The sequence below is a fragment of the Phoenix dactylifera genome, chromosome 4 (genome assembly GCF_009389715.1).
Source record: "Phoenix dactylifera cultivar Barhee BC4 chromosome 4, palm_55x_up_171113_PBpolish2nd_filt_p, whole genome shotgun sequence".
NCBI lineage: Eukaryota > Viridiplantae > Streptophyta > Magnoliopsida > Arecales > Arecaceae > Phoenix > Phoenix dactylifera.
In genome coordinates, this window is record NC_052395.1 from 15519720 (window position 1) to 15534030 (window position 14311).

Sequence of the window (14311 nt, forward strand, 5' to 3'; positions counted from 1 at the left end):
ATTTTCATTGATCTAGTTATCTTGATATATCAGTTGGGTCTGGTCATGTCGTGTCAAGCTGGTTCAAAAATTGCCCATCATATTGTTCCATACAGTTTCTGGGAGGATTGAGCAAATTTAGGTTAAAAGGAAACTGGAGAAGCCACTCGTGACCCCCATATATTAATAGGGTCAAACTTAGATCCACATAACCCATAAACTTTAATGAATTTGGAACTCAAGTCCGAGTTGGATTTAAGAGGCTCGTCTGCTGCTCTAATCTACATTTCAACATTGCAACCTATCTCAAGAGCTTCCTATAATCTTATTCATACTCCTTCAAGAAAGATACACCAAAACCACCATTTAGCTTATTTGATGGAGAACAAAAGAAAGCAAACTGTACTTCACCTCGCATGAACAGTTACCGAACCCTTAAAAAAAAAAAAAAAAAAACCACAGCTGGCGGAAGTCTCTCTCATATAATCACAGCAAACTGTACTTGGCCTCGCATGCATCGGACACGCCTGCAGGTCGACTAGTCCTGTATTATTAGCCACGAAGATCCTTGAACAAAATAGAGCGAGGTCTCGGACCAAGAGACCCCCCTGCCAGCCTCTCTAAGATCCTCTCGTCGTCAGGGTTTCCTCAGCGGCAATAGAATAGGGAGAGAAGAAGAGAGAAGAGGCCTAGAAGGAATGATAACGGCGGCAGCGGTGATCGGATGGCGGAAGATGAGCCGTCGCCGTCGACCAGGGCGAAGTCGACGTAGAGGGGGACGTCGTCGTCGCCGCCGGAGCCGGGGAGGGAGCAGGACGTGGGGTCCTCGTCGGGGGACATCATAAAGGCGCGGAGGACGAAGGCGGCAGTGCGGAGATAGCGGGTCCGGTCCTTCGCTAGGAGCCACGTCAGCCCCATCAGCTGGCATTCCCTGTCGCGTTCCTTGCCTTCCCGCAGGCCGGGCCCGGTAACATTGCCGCCTCCCTCTTCCTCCTCGCTTCTCAGCTGTTCCACCGGAAAGTATAGAACGACAAATTATTAGCCGACAAAAAGCTAGCTGGGAGTAAAACTACAAACATAAGAACTGTTGATGGGTTCATGAAACTAACGACAATGAAGAGAGGTGGGAAAAAATAAAAAATAATTGAAGGGCTTTGGATCCTTTCAATTAGACTGCTGGGGACACTAAGGATTCCGTTTCATGCCTGGCTGGCAGAGAGCATGTGGTTAACTGCGCTATGGGCTGAGAGATGCAGGTGGATTTGCTGTGGTCATCAATGATTCTTCTGCTCTCGATGACTGTGTTCGATGACTCGATGGCAATAACGCCTTACGTTCACAAACGCTGCACAGGTTAAAGAGTACCTGCCTGTTGTTCTTGGATCCGCTGCGATGCATGTTTTAATTGCACCGCAGAGAGGTAAGCTTTGGATGGCTCATCCGATCGTAGAGAAGGATTGTCGGATGACTGTCAAATAAAACAGACGTTGTGCGCCATGCATGGTGCATTTGTGTGCTGTATGCGGTGCTCAGTTTGATGGCCGTTTATTTTCCTATTTAGAGCTAGCATGCAGTGCAAAGAATTCTGGGTCGATTTTACTGACATGTAAGCTTCTGATTGCTTTTATCTCCGCGTGGGAATGATTGAAGCGTATGACATTCGAATTGGTGGGAGGAACGGCACCCAACCACGCGCTCACCTGGAAAAGGGTTTTGAGGCAACGGGCGCACCCACCGAGGCCGGGGAGGGCGCAGTCCCTCTCGAGGCTCCTCGCAGTATCCTCCCTCGCGATCACCCACCGCCCTTCCGACGCGGACGCCGCGAAGGATCCCGGGCAGCGGAGCGGGCCGAGGCGGATGCCGCAGTAGCAGTAGGCCACGTCGCAGGTGTCGTTGGGGCGCGGGAGCACGACTCCTTGAGCGCGGAGGGCGGCCTCGGCGGCGGCAGCGCAGGACTCGGAGTCGTCGGGGAGGATGGGGAGGTCCGGGGTGGAGGCGGAGGAGGAAAGAGGAGGGGGGCCGGTGGCGAGGCCGGCGGCGGAGTGGGCGGAGAAGAGCCAGGCGGCGAGGGCGGGGCAGCAGCGGGGGCGGGAGGGGAGTGAGGGGTTCTCGGGGGCGGAGCAAGCGGCAGAGACGCCGTGGAGGAGGGCGGGGGGAAGGTCGAGGGGGCAGGGGATGGCGGTGGCGGACTGCTCCGGGAAGGCAGGGACGGTGGCGGAGGTAGGGGAGGAATTAATGGAGAGAACGAGGGAGGAAGGGATCAGGGCAGGGTCGGGGTCCAACTTGGGCACGGCGGGCAGGAGAGAGACTTGACCGAAGAGGATGGGGAGGAGGAGGAGGAATGGGATTTGGAGCATTTTCTTTTTTCGCCTTTTATTTTGCTGCTTCTCTTTGCTTTGGATGCAAGGTTGGTCCTGGTTCTCTTGGCTGGATTCTTGTGCTTCAAAGGTTGGGGGGGGAGGGGGAGGGGGAGGACCAAAAGAACAGACTGGGTTCATAATTTATATGGTTGGGTTCGCAGACGCGTTTTAAAATGAGGTATGGGTGTGATTCATGAATCATGAGGGCAATGGTTTAACATTTATATTTAGCTTTTGTTTAACCACTTGTCTACTGTATTGCTTATTTGAGAACAAACATGTTTAGTAATGTAAGTGTAAATTAATCATTGAATTCTTGAGGGAATGATAAGATTAAAAACTGCCCAACTTGTGCTCTCCTGTATAACACTGCGATGATGACATAAAGCATTTTTTTGAAGTTATAATATAGTTGTCATTTTATAGGTTAATTGATAACAAAAGGATGGCAGATTGAAACTGTTTCAATGATTATGGTTTCATTTGAAGCATGCTTCTAGTTCCTAGTCATGGTTGAATGAAACATAAGGTCAATTTTTGCTTGGTGTTATGAAATGCTTGAAACTAAATAACCTCCTCTCTAGATCAGAGGAATCTGTCTTGATAGGAAGACTATTGGCCATCCCGACCTCGACCTCGAGTTATTCCAACCTCTTTGACTGCGGATTTAACTGAAGTCATTGATCTCAGTATTGGATGACGTGTCATTTTGGTTGGTCTTACCTAGAACTAACGCCAAAGGGCATTGAATGGGTTGTGATCATAGTCTTAAAAACAGTTATTGCAGTAAAGATACGATCAATGCGATTATCGCTACCTGATGATCGTGGATGGCTGTTGCCATGATGTTAATGCATCATTAGTCATTATTGTGCGGTTATGGCACTACTCGATAAATCATGTAAGCTTTCATCCTATATACAGGGATGACAAGGAGACCCATATGTAAGCAAGACTACACTCCTATACGTACACTCTTTCTTTCTCACTATTGCTCTAGATTTCTAACTTAAGCTTTAGAGGGTCTCCCGCCAGAAATTTTCCAGCAAATGGACTTCTTTGCAGGTCAATCTCGCCTTCCTTCTCAGTTTCAGTCGACCTCAGTGTACCTCGGTTCCTGCCGATCTTAGTGTACTTCGGTTTCAGCCGACCTCAGCACACTTTAGGTTAAGACCGACCTCAACCTAGGGTATAGCAACAACATATCTTACTGTGTATAGAGTGTTTTTGGCATTCTAAAGGATTCTGATGTGCAGAATTTGTCTAATAATTTCAGTTCGGTGGAATTTTGTAGGTTATGGGTTTCAAAACTTTTTTGGTACCGTGACTCAAAATTTGGACCGTTACTTGTTCAAACATAGTTGCGATTTTTTTTGTGATACCATATAGTAAAATTATTGTAATGGAAAAGGAAAGCACTCATCGAGAGCCATGCCCAATGGGACTCTTGTCTCATGTTATCAAGAACTTTTTTGGCCATTTGAAGCAAATAGCCGACCTATTTGCTGTCATGAATACCTCCTCAGCCCGGCAGCCCCACAACGCGTGGACCATACTTGACGAGACACTGAGATGCAAAAGCTTAATTGCAAATATAACTAACATGAGACCTTCTGTTGATAAATGTTTTAAATCGAAATGTTCATATTTGTCCTAATTTTTTGCATTCACTCCTTTTAAAAACCCTAATTCTAATGCAAATTTGGAGCTTAATTCACAATTGATCTATATCATGCTAACATGAGATTCTCAAGAATAAGGTGTTTGTTCAAAGTCCAAATTTTGGCCATACTAGAATCCAAATGGAGTGCGAACCTAATACTTTGAGACAAAAGCTTTAAAAGTTTCAGATTTGAATCCGACCTATGTATTAAATAGATAATCCAATTCGACCCACGTAATTTATTTATTAAATAGATTTAAATAGATGGATCACATTAAATAGGTTAAATGAATCGAATTACGATCTGAACTAATTATTAAACGGATTAAATGAATCGACGATCTATACTTGAATCCAGCCCATTTAATAACTAGGTCTAGATGGGTTAATTCATTTGTGCCCCAAAATTATTCATGTTAAATTCAAACCTATACTTAAAAGTGGATCGTTCGTAAATTAGATTAATGAATCGGATTATAAATTGCGCTCGCCGTAAAACCGGCGAGACGAGTTATGAGGCTAGGCAGGCTGGTGCACCGATGTCCTTTTTGTTTTGTAGATAGCTGTACCCTTAGCTTACGCTTTTGCTCTCGCACGAAGACGGGGCCAACAGTTCCGGGCATTGGATTCCAACACGGGGGACCCTCAATCTTGGCTTTCTTGAGCGCTACGACGGCATAATTCCGCTTGCAATTTCTGCTTACCTGCAGGGGCCTTTCCAGCCACAGTATATTGTAAGCCTTGACTTTGTGTGCGGATGTGAATTCTGAAGCATGGATGCGAGCGTGTCATGAGGGGCCATTGAATCCTATGTATCCGTCGCTGGCAGGCTGAGCCACATTCGAGTTAACAGAGCATTGCAACGAACAATGATTGGTTCGTACCGGATTAAGATGTCTTACTTGTTTTCATCTTCAAGGAGCAGATGTGTTTCTTTATTTCTTGATTGTGTAATACCATCTGATTGACTCCAGCGTATTTTCACCGTCATGATCTGAGACTTGCTAGATTGGATCGTGTTATACGAATTTAGATTGAGATTGCGGTGGTGGACTTAGACCTCATTTGGAGGAGCTTTTGCAAGTAGAACTTTTGCAAATAAAATTTTCTGAAGTAGAAATTTTATAAAAAGCTATTTGCTGTTTAGTAGCTATATTTTTAAAGTGTTGTGCTATTTTAATATGTATTTGGTAAACAAACTAAGAAAGTACTTTGGATATGACAAAATGACTATAAAGGACATTGCATGGTATTATACAATAAAGCATAATAAAATATAATATGTATTAATACATAAATATATGATATAGTATAATATTACTGTAATATAATATAATATTATTATAATATAGTAATATAATATTGTATACTTTAGCATAATAATTTAATATAATATTAAATTATTTAACATAGCATATCAATATATTATGATATAATGTAATATAGTATTATACAATAATAAAAATATAAAATATTATAATTATTAGCATAAATTAATTTTTCATAATATAACAAATTTTCTAGCTAGATGATAAAATTGGTTAAACGATTATTAAAGAGATATTTTGTGTAATTGTTATATTTTATTACGGGTATTTTTGTAAAAAAATAGCTTTCCGACCGAGCCTAAAAGTACTTTTTTTGAAAAGCTCCAAAATAGATCTTCTCCCAGAAAGCATTTTTTAGCTTTCTGGAAAAGCTAAAACATCTTTGCAAAATTTTTACCAAATATTTTTATTTTACCTAAAAGTACTTTTGGAGGGTCAGAAAGTACTTTTTGACTTTTCAAAAACTTTTCCAAATGGGGCTTACTTGAGGGGCATGCTAGAATTTGCCGGCCCAAATTCCGTTACCTGAACCTAGCTAAGGATTCGGTAATCCAAACTCAGAACCCACGCCCAAATTAAAAGCGTATATGCTCAACCCGAGCCGTCCATCTTTGGTTTTGGAATGCCATATCAAGGCAGCCCCTGTTACACCATTGTAATTTTCTTCCCCCCCCCCCCCCCCCCCACAACAACAAAGGACATGTTAGCCAATTTTAATTGGATTCTAATCTAGGCTGTCAATTAATAACCTCACCGATCAACTTAATCCGCGAACCACTGTTTAAACAAATTTAGAAATTTAGATCATAAATAAATTAACCCATTTAGATTTGTTTATTAAATAGATTGGATTTAAATTTAAATCTTTGACCCATTTAATAATTGAGTTGGGTTATAATCCGACTTATTTAATTTGTTTAAAACATATTTGAAACCTGCTTAACATATTTCTAATTTATTTAACTCGACCTGCTTTAACATATTTAAATCTATTTAACTCGTTAAAAAGTTATCTAATCCATTTAACTTGTTTAACTTATTTAATAAATTAGTCACGTGGGTCAAATCAAATTATCTGCTTAATAAATAAGTTGGATACAGATTTGAAATTTTGACATGCTTAATAAATAGATTAATTTTAAGTTCTAATCTGATTTATATTTGATCCGACCTGATTTGATTGCCACCCCAATATAGGCAAGTGGCACCTATATTGTGAACAAATTACGTGCCCAACCAAACCAAGTAATTTGTATCAAACTTAGAAAAAATGAATCTAACTCAATTTTCCCACATCTCTTTTTCGGCTAATGTCATGTCTAATAAAATATTTGATAATTTTCCCACCATTTTGTTTAAAATTATCTAGCCTAATTTATATATGAATTGGACTAGGTTGGGTTTAGATATAATGATTTGAGCTTTAAATTGAGTCGAATTTTTGACATATACATCATGGCATCTTGCCAACGATAAATCCGCTAATCTGTCCTCTTTTTTATTTTTCACCTTTTGAACCAAATGAACTCGATCCAGTCGCGGTTTTAGTTAACTCGTGCTCTTGCTTGGTCCATCGGACCGTTGGACGAACCGGTGACATGGGCATCTCCAAATGTCTCCGATCAATCTGAGATCCATCGATCGGATGGTCATTATCACTGTATCATTTTCTTTTTCTTTTTTTTTTGAATCCTACAGTTAGCTGAATCTTGAAGAGCCGGCTCGTGAGTGGTCACAGATTAATGTTACGTGGACTGTCTACATCACAGCCGTCCATACTACTCAGCCGCCTGTTGGAGCTTGGACATCCAAGTTAACTTCGCCATCACGACACACGAACGGCCATGATGGACTGAAAATTTCGGACTGTGGGCTCCTCGTTTTAATTTATATCCGGCACAAACCCCTTTTTAAGTCCGCAAAACAAGTAGCGATGAGAGAGAGAGTCTGTGCATGTGAGTTCTCAGGCTGGCTACTCTTTAGGGTTTAATTTTTCTCGCTGCTTTCTCGAGCTCGCTTGGTGCAGGTCGGGACCCGTCTTGGGACCGTCCGATCTCTGGGAGACCGATCAGGCACGTCCGTTCGATAGGCCGGTTCCCGACTTGCATCAACTGAGTTCGAGAACCCTCGGCGAAAGGCCCGCTCCTCTCTTCCCCTCCTCTCCTTGGAGATCGAATCTTCTGCAATTTACGTAAGCCATCCTCTTGATTTATTGAGATTTTTAATTATTTAGCGTTCAAAATTTTTAATCCGGTCTAAAATTTTGTGCTTCCGTTTCGATTCATGGTTTAGAGTAGCAGCTGTTATAATGGTTTGGGGGAGGGTGCGTTACTTTAACATATTAAATTATTCATTGCGAAAATAACAGCCATTAGTTTATTAACAGCCATGCTGTTCCCGAAAAATAAATCACGGTTATGCCTCCATTCCTTTGCAATAATATAATCTATTTGCTGCTTAAAATAATGTAACCCAGGTTTTCTGAATGTTATTTTCAGTTAAATTATTAGTTTAGAGAAATTTCTTGTTTCAATGCAAACAACTTGGCCAAGCGACAATTGGGGGGTTTGGGAGTAATGGGATCTTATGTTTTGTTTTTTTGCTAATACAAAAAAAAAAATCACACTATCTTGATATGAATACATCTAAAAAAACTAAAAAGTAAAATATCTTGAAAGATTTTTGAAATAAGCGTCAAGTCAATCTAAAGCACGTAATTCGAGTGATGAACTATGGAGTATGCGATCCAATCTGCAGCTAAATATGCCTTGCAGTAAAAAAAGATGACTTCTCAGTTCTCATCAGACTCCAAATATTTTATACCAGAGGGTGTGCAACTAGCTTCCTGACCTACTCCTAGATCCAACCAATCATCAAAGCAGAGACGGCCTCAATTAGAATGCATCTAGGCTCTCAAAGTGGACCGCATATAGCTAATATCTGTTTTAAGTAGCCCTCATCTCCGCTCCGTGATTGGGTTACGTTTTCATAGCTAAGAGTCCACGCATAGCTAAATCCTTGTCAGTTTTTTTTTTTTTCCCTTTGAGGGAAGAGAGAGAAGGTCAATTCACTTCACCAACAGTTTGAATCCTGTGAATGAATAAAATTAGAAATAGATGAGTACATGTTGGTCCTATCATTGCTGTGATGGTGAAAACCACCATTTCTAGTTTACAGCTATCGTCGCCTCATTGATGGAGAGACTGTTTTAATTTTTTTTTTTTGGGAGTACATGGGGGCGGGTGATCATTGATGGAGATACTGTTTGTTGAATGAGTTTGGGTGCTAAACGACGACAAATCCGACGGCGCCGCAGTCTCCTCTCTTATAAAAGTTGGCAGGGGAGCACCATGTCCTTTCTCACCGTGCAGCATCCAAGCAACAGTACACAGACTGGTCTTTCCTCTGGATTTTCCAGGACAAACAGCAAGCCTGTCTCGATGCATTTGATTGCTTCATCCGTTGTATATGGATCGCCAGACAACGGATCCATCAACTCCACTGCTCTGCCTTCTCCACAGCTGCCATTCCTGTTGCAATGCAAGGTATAGCAGTAAAGGAATATTATTTCTATAATTTGTAAAATCAGAGGCAAGTGCATTTTAACAAATAGCTTGCATGTCTCGGAGGGGTTCTGCCCTTGTTGCTCAAAATGTGAGTGGCTATTCCTTTCCCCACTTAAAATTTCCAGCAGTACTCTAAAGGTATGAAGCTCAGATTTTACAGAGAGAACAGCATCCATGGTATTCTGGAGCCATGTAGCACTGTCTCGCACGATGGTAAAGATTAAAACCAAATCTTTAGATGTAACCAATTATTTGGATACGTGCATGTACAGGTAGAACCTACTGGTGCTGCTAATATGACTGAAAAAGAAGAAATCTCTCTCTCTCTCTCTCTTTGTGAAGAAAAAAAGCAAGACTAAAACAATATATTCACTTACAAAGTTCCAACAACTCCATTAGTATTAGTTTCACTTTCCTTCGCCCCAGAAATCTTTGCCATGCCAAAATCTGATATTCTTGGATTCATCTCATTATCCAAAAAACATGCATGTTGCCAGTTTTGAGGCCCCTGTGAATGATTTTGAGTAGCGAGTTCTCAGGAAGACAGGAAGGTAGAGAAGGTCCTCTGCAATTCCTGCAACTATATGAAGACGTCTCCTCCAGCTGAGAATATTTGTTTGGATCTGGCAGTGGTATCGTTGGCAGTGGATTGTCAGGTAAGCGTGCCGATCAAAAAAGATCTAGAGTTGGCAGAGTTCGCGAACTGCATGTTTGAAAATTTATCTATGAATTCTCTTGTATGTCCATGCTTTGCTGCTATAGAACTTAATTAGGAAGTTTGTTCAAAAGTTAGAAATGAACATTAAGAACCGACCGACCATATAGAAGGGCATCAAGGCTTTTATTTGGTAGGTGTTCATAGACCAGCAGCTTTTCTTACATTCCGACGCAGCAAACCAACATTCTAACAAGATTCCTGTCCTGAAGTTTTGCAATTAGTGTCACCTCATTCTTGAATTCAACCGCTCCTTGTTTGGATTTTGCTGATAGCCTCTTAATTGCAATTTCTTTTCCATCATTCAACGTACCTGAAGGATTATTCATGAGTAATCCACTTATCAGAATATATGGAAATTTTCTCAAGATAAAAGGATGCCCGTGTACCTTGTAAACTGGGTCAAATCCACTTTCACCAAGCTTATTTGCACTAGAGAAGTTACTTAGCTGCTTATTTGCACTAGAGAAGACTTACCATAGAAGGTAGTAGGCCTTTGTCAGGTAGGGGCCTGAAATCATCTAGCATAGCTTTCCTCTAGTCTGAAAAAAACATGGATGCACATAATATATTTCAAACAGAAACTTATCAAAATTAGAAACATCGGCAGCTGCTTACTGCTTCTCCTTCTCAGTCTCCATTTAAAAGCAAAGAAAAGGAACCAAGAGATTTGCTCCTAAAGTTGGTGCAACAACAAAACCAACATGAACTTCTGATGATTTCCTTTTTTCCTCCGCTGTTCAAAACATAACTTCTCATGTGTACTGAATTACAAATTTTTCCCACACAATACTTTGTAGTGATTTCAATTTAGTATTCTAGAATATTTTGGAATAGTAAAAATCAATTGCTATATGTATGCATATTCAACAGTAGAACAAATAGCTGTTAGTGTGGAGATTGAAAATGAGCATATCTAAAGGAAGTCAGAAGAAATCAATTCAAACAATTAAAATATTTGAGAACAATCTGCCCAAGAAATTTCAATGTCTTCTTTGAAACGTCAAAATGCGGGTTTCTTCAGCTAAAAAACTCACCTCCTGTTTTATTGGCCCGGTCATCCACTGTGGCACTGCCTGCTTCATCAAGCTAGGCTATACAGTTGACCTGGAATATTTACAACTGTGGTGTTGCAGAAGCCACTGGGAAGGGCTTTGGATCTAAATCAGAAAGGAGGTTGTTCAAGTTTGCCTGCTCGCTTCCAATATCATTAGGAGAGAAACTGTTATCTGAACAATGGTACAAAATGATCTCTGTGTGAATGTGCCATTTGGGTTGCAGAAGATGGGAGTGCCTTCATGCCTTACCCAGCAACTTGGTGCGAGGTACCATCACCCGTTGCACCAGTCGCAGCAATCCTTGATGTTCGCCGCGATAGTTCTCAAGCAATTTCCAGTCATTGCTGCTTGAATCAGAGGTGATTGCTCTTGTGCAAACAAGCTTTAGGCGACTGAAGCACTGAACGCGAACATCGGAGGGTGGTTCAAGGGATCCTGCTGCACGAGGTTGGACGCGATCTCAAATGGTTCTAGCGAGCTGGTTTCCGATCAAGGTTGGCCATGCAGAAGCCATTAGTGTCAGGGATGCCAAAAAGTTATGGTTAGGGTAGCAGAGCCGGCAGCAGTCGTACAAGATGATGCCTTGGCGAGTGTCGAAGCACCGCGGGGTGGTAATGTTGGTTATTGCGATCTGAATGCAGCTCTAGCAGTCGCAATGGCGAGGGCACCTTCGCAAAGGTAGAGGCCATTGGCAAGGGTCAGCACCAGACCCAGCTATTGCATTGTGGAGTTGGAGGATGAAGACTTGGAGTTCAGGGAGGAGAAGAAAGTATCGAGGCTGGTCGCAGAATGCTGTTTGAACTGTAAAAGCTTCCGGTGCAGTTGGATTTGATGGGTGGGAAGCTGAGGGTGCCGGAAGTGGTTCTGGGGGCAATGAAGAGGACAAATAGCATGGCTTCTGCATGAGATGACATGAATGCCATAACTATTGGGTTGTGGAGAAGAGTGGTTTATATAATAGGATATATAGACTGTGGGGGTAAATTTCTCTTTTAGTCGATTTCTTGTTTCTGTGATTTCAATCTGGATTGAACAGGTACAAAGAGAATTAGTCTTCTACTTTTGGGGTGTTTGTGTTTTCCTCCTGGCTGGAAAATCTAAATGATGGCCGCTGCCGGAGTAATTTAGAGGGAGTGATGGAGCAAAGCAAGCAAGCATGCTGCTGCTGCTGCTATTATTATTATCCTCAATATTATTTTAAGCATGGCTCGATGACAAACATGTATTGGAATTTGATCTGTTACTCCTATGCAGCAAAATTGTTGGCAGGTGGATTGCGGCAATCAATCAACTCTTGTGAACTGGGGCTTGTCTCAGTAGCTGCACTCCTCTGCGAAGAAACCAGGGGTACTTCTAAGCTCAAGTCGTGGATGGTGCATCTCTAAGAAATTGGACCTGGATAATTACCGTGCTGGTGAAATAAGGTGAAGTTTCATATTACCTGATATGATGGCCTAAAAAATATTCAGATGGATTCATTGGTGAACTTGATTCTGCAATCTTGTTGCTGCATTAGTTGCAATTTAAATATAATTTATTTCTAACTCAAGTGTCAAGTCTCATGATAACACACATTATCCATGCAATTAAAGATGGGTGGACACAAATGATATGACAGCCCTTATGGAAAAATTTTAGATGAAGATTTTGTCTAGTTACTTGCTCTTTAAGCTATCCTATAATATATATCTGTCATCAGATATGGGGCTTATGTTTACCTCTTTAAGATCATGCTGATTGATAGTGCAGAGTATTGATTTGTAGATTTCGCTGTTTGCTTGTGCCTGATAATTCTCTGATTATACTTACGACTGAAAAATCTTCCAAATTGCGTGAACACTAGGCTAGTTCAACATAAGACCTCTGTACTTAAATTCAGTGATTCTAAATCAGTTGTATGATCATCATTGCAATGGTAAACCTAATTATGTTCATTAAATTTGTGGATCGCCGCATAGAGCAAAGGTCATATATTGTTCAGTGAGCTAGAGTGCATGACTTTTGATATTTTGCACTTATACTCAACTTTTGATTGTCCATTTGATTCTATTGGAAACAACATTAACTGTTTCTGAAATGACGTGGTTACATTATGTTCTAAGTTCTAACACACCTGATGATACTAGAATGAAAAATCCTTTTTTTTTGGTTGAATGGAATGATATTTTTCATAGAGTCTTGATAATCATGGAAAGTTATTTTATACTTCTTATATCAACATGGCTTAAATATGGATTGCGACTTGTGAGTATTCATGTAGTTGTTATCAGTGACTTGGTTTACCTTCTATTTTTCAACAACGCCTAAATCTTGATGAGTAGATCCAAATTCAACTTTTCAGGTGTTGTGGAGACTTTTTAGTTTCCAATATAACATCATATTCCAAACACATTTCATCTCTTGAAGAACCTTCATCAAAACGTTAGATCTCTTTGAAACATCCTATTGGGAAACAAAACAAAATAGGGATATGGGAAAGAGACTGAAACTTGAAATGTTATTTTTTGGCCGACTTTTTTGCCTGGTATTTGGCACCAAAGAGCTAACTATATTGTAGAAAACTATAATGAAAGCGTAAAAATCACTCACAAGTACATTTTATAAATTAGAAAAAATAAAAAGTGATATGTGGAGGTATGTATGTATTCAGTAATATAAAATTCATGTCTGACCATGTGTGAAGGCATGATTTTGTATTTTAATGAAATCAAAAAAAAAAAAAAAAGTTAGTTGATATTAGGGATTATCAGTTATAACTCATGCACAAGGTTCCTGAAGTTGATATCTTGTCCAAAGGGAGAGTTCTTATTTTAAAGCAAATAACATTGTCCAGTGACTTATCATAAAAATAAAAAAAAAAAAACATTGCCCAGTGACATTTTAAATGCATATTTTTCACAGCTAAGAATCTACGTATAACTAAATCCTCATCAATTCAAAAACAATTTTTTTTTGAGGGAGAGAGAGTGATGCAGGACAGAAGATCCGTCCGCTAAAAGCTGAACATGGGTGATTGCTGATCCATGAAGACAGGTGCTGATCCATGAGCGTGACATTCAGATCAATCCGGAAGAGATTGGGGATTGACAAATTTCTATTTTTGTTGGAAGAAATATTTCTGTTTTGTTATGTTTGTTTTTGAATTCTAAATTCCGTTTGGAAATAGGAGTCCATCTTAAGAGTTGTTTCCGAATTAAGTCAGATTGTTGGCTAGGTTCCATGTTTGTTTTGCTTTCTGTTTAGGGTCAAGGGTTAAGTTATGCGTAGCCTATTCAAGACATCGCTAAAAGGGTTTGTTCGCTTGCTTGGTTTTTGGTTTCAGCCATCAATGAAAAGCAGAGTTTCTTCTGCTTGAAATTTGCAGCATATCCCCTGTTTTGAATCCTATTTTCCTCAGGTTCATAATTTGTGACTCTTTTCCGGCATCAGGTGCAACGCGAGAGATTCACTACCACGCTTCCCGCCGCATCAGAGAGGGTTGTTGATTCACCAACAATTTGAATCATGTCAATGAAAAAAATCATCGAAATACCAAATTTCGACAGTCGAGCCATTGCTTTCATGGTGCAAAACCCATGATGTCTAGTTCATCACATAGACAGATTTTTGCAACCCTTCTAGCATCAACATCAGTAATTGTCA

At 40.5% G+C, this 14311-nt stretch overlaps 1 protein-coding gene and 1 long non-coding RNA gene across 2 annotated transcripts; one reads left to right on the forward strand and one right to left on the reverse strand.

Annotated features, from left to right (window-relative positions):
• Positions 1-281: 281 nt before the first annotated feature.
• LOC103722270 (uncharacterized GPI-anchored protein At4g28100-like) lies at positions 282-2977 on the reverse strand. The gene is made up of 2 exons (XM_008812751.4): positions 1680-2977; positions 282-984 (listed from the first exon to the last, which is right to left on the reverse strand). The coding sequence occupies exons 1-2, from the start codon at positions 2475-2477 to the stop codon at positions 628-630; spliced, it is 1155 nt and encodes a 384-aa protein (XP_008810973.2). The 5' UTR covers positions 2478-2977; the 3' UTR covers positions 282-627.
• A 7211-nt stretch (positions 2978-10188) lies between these two features.
• On the forward strand, positions 10189-14026 carry LOC113463758. The gene is made up of 2 exons (XR_003388562.2): positions 10189-12093; positions 13645-14026. It is a non-coding gene; the product is annotated as an uncharacterized LOC113463758 (long non-coding RNA).
• Positions 14027-14311: the final 285 nt, after the last annotated feature.

Excerpts from the sequence above, each read along its gene's own strand:
- LOC103722270 (XM_008812751.4), bottom strand. The coding sequence starts at position 2,477 with ATGAACCCAGTCTGTTCTTTTGGTCCTCCCCCTCCCCCTCCCCCCCCA. Across the intron at positions 985-1,679 it reads GCCTCAAAACCCTTTTCCAG|CTGAGAAGCGAGGAGGAAGA; the intron begins GTGAGCGCGTGG and ends CCGGTGGAACAG.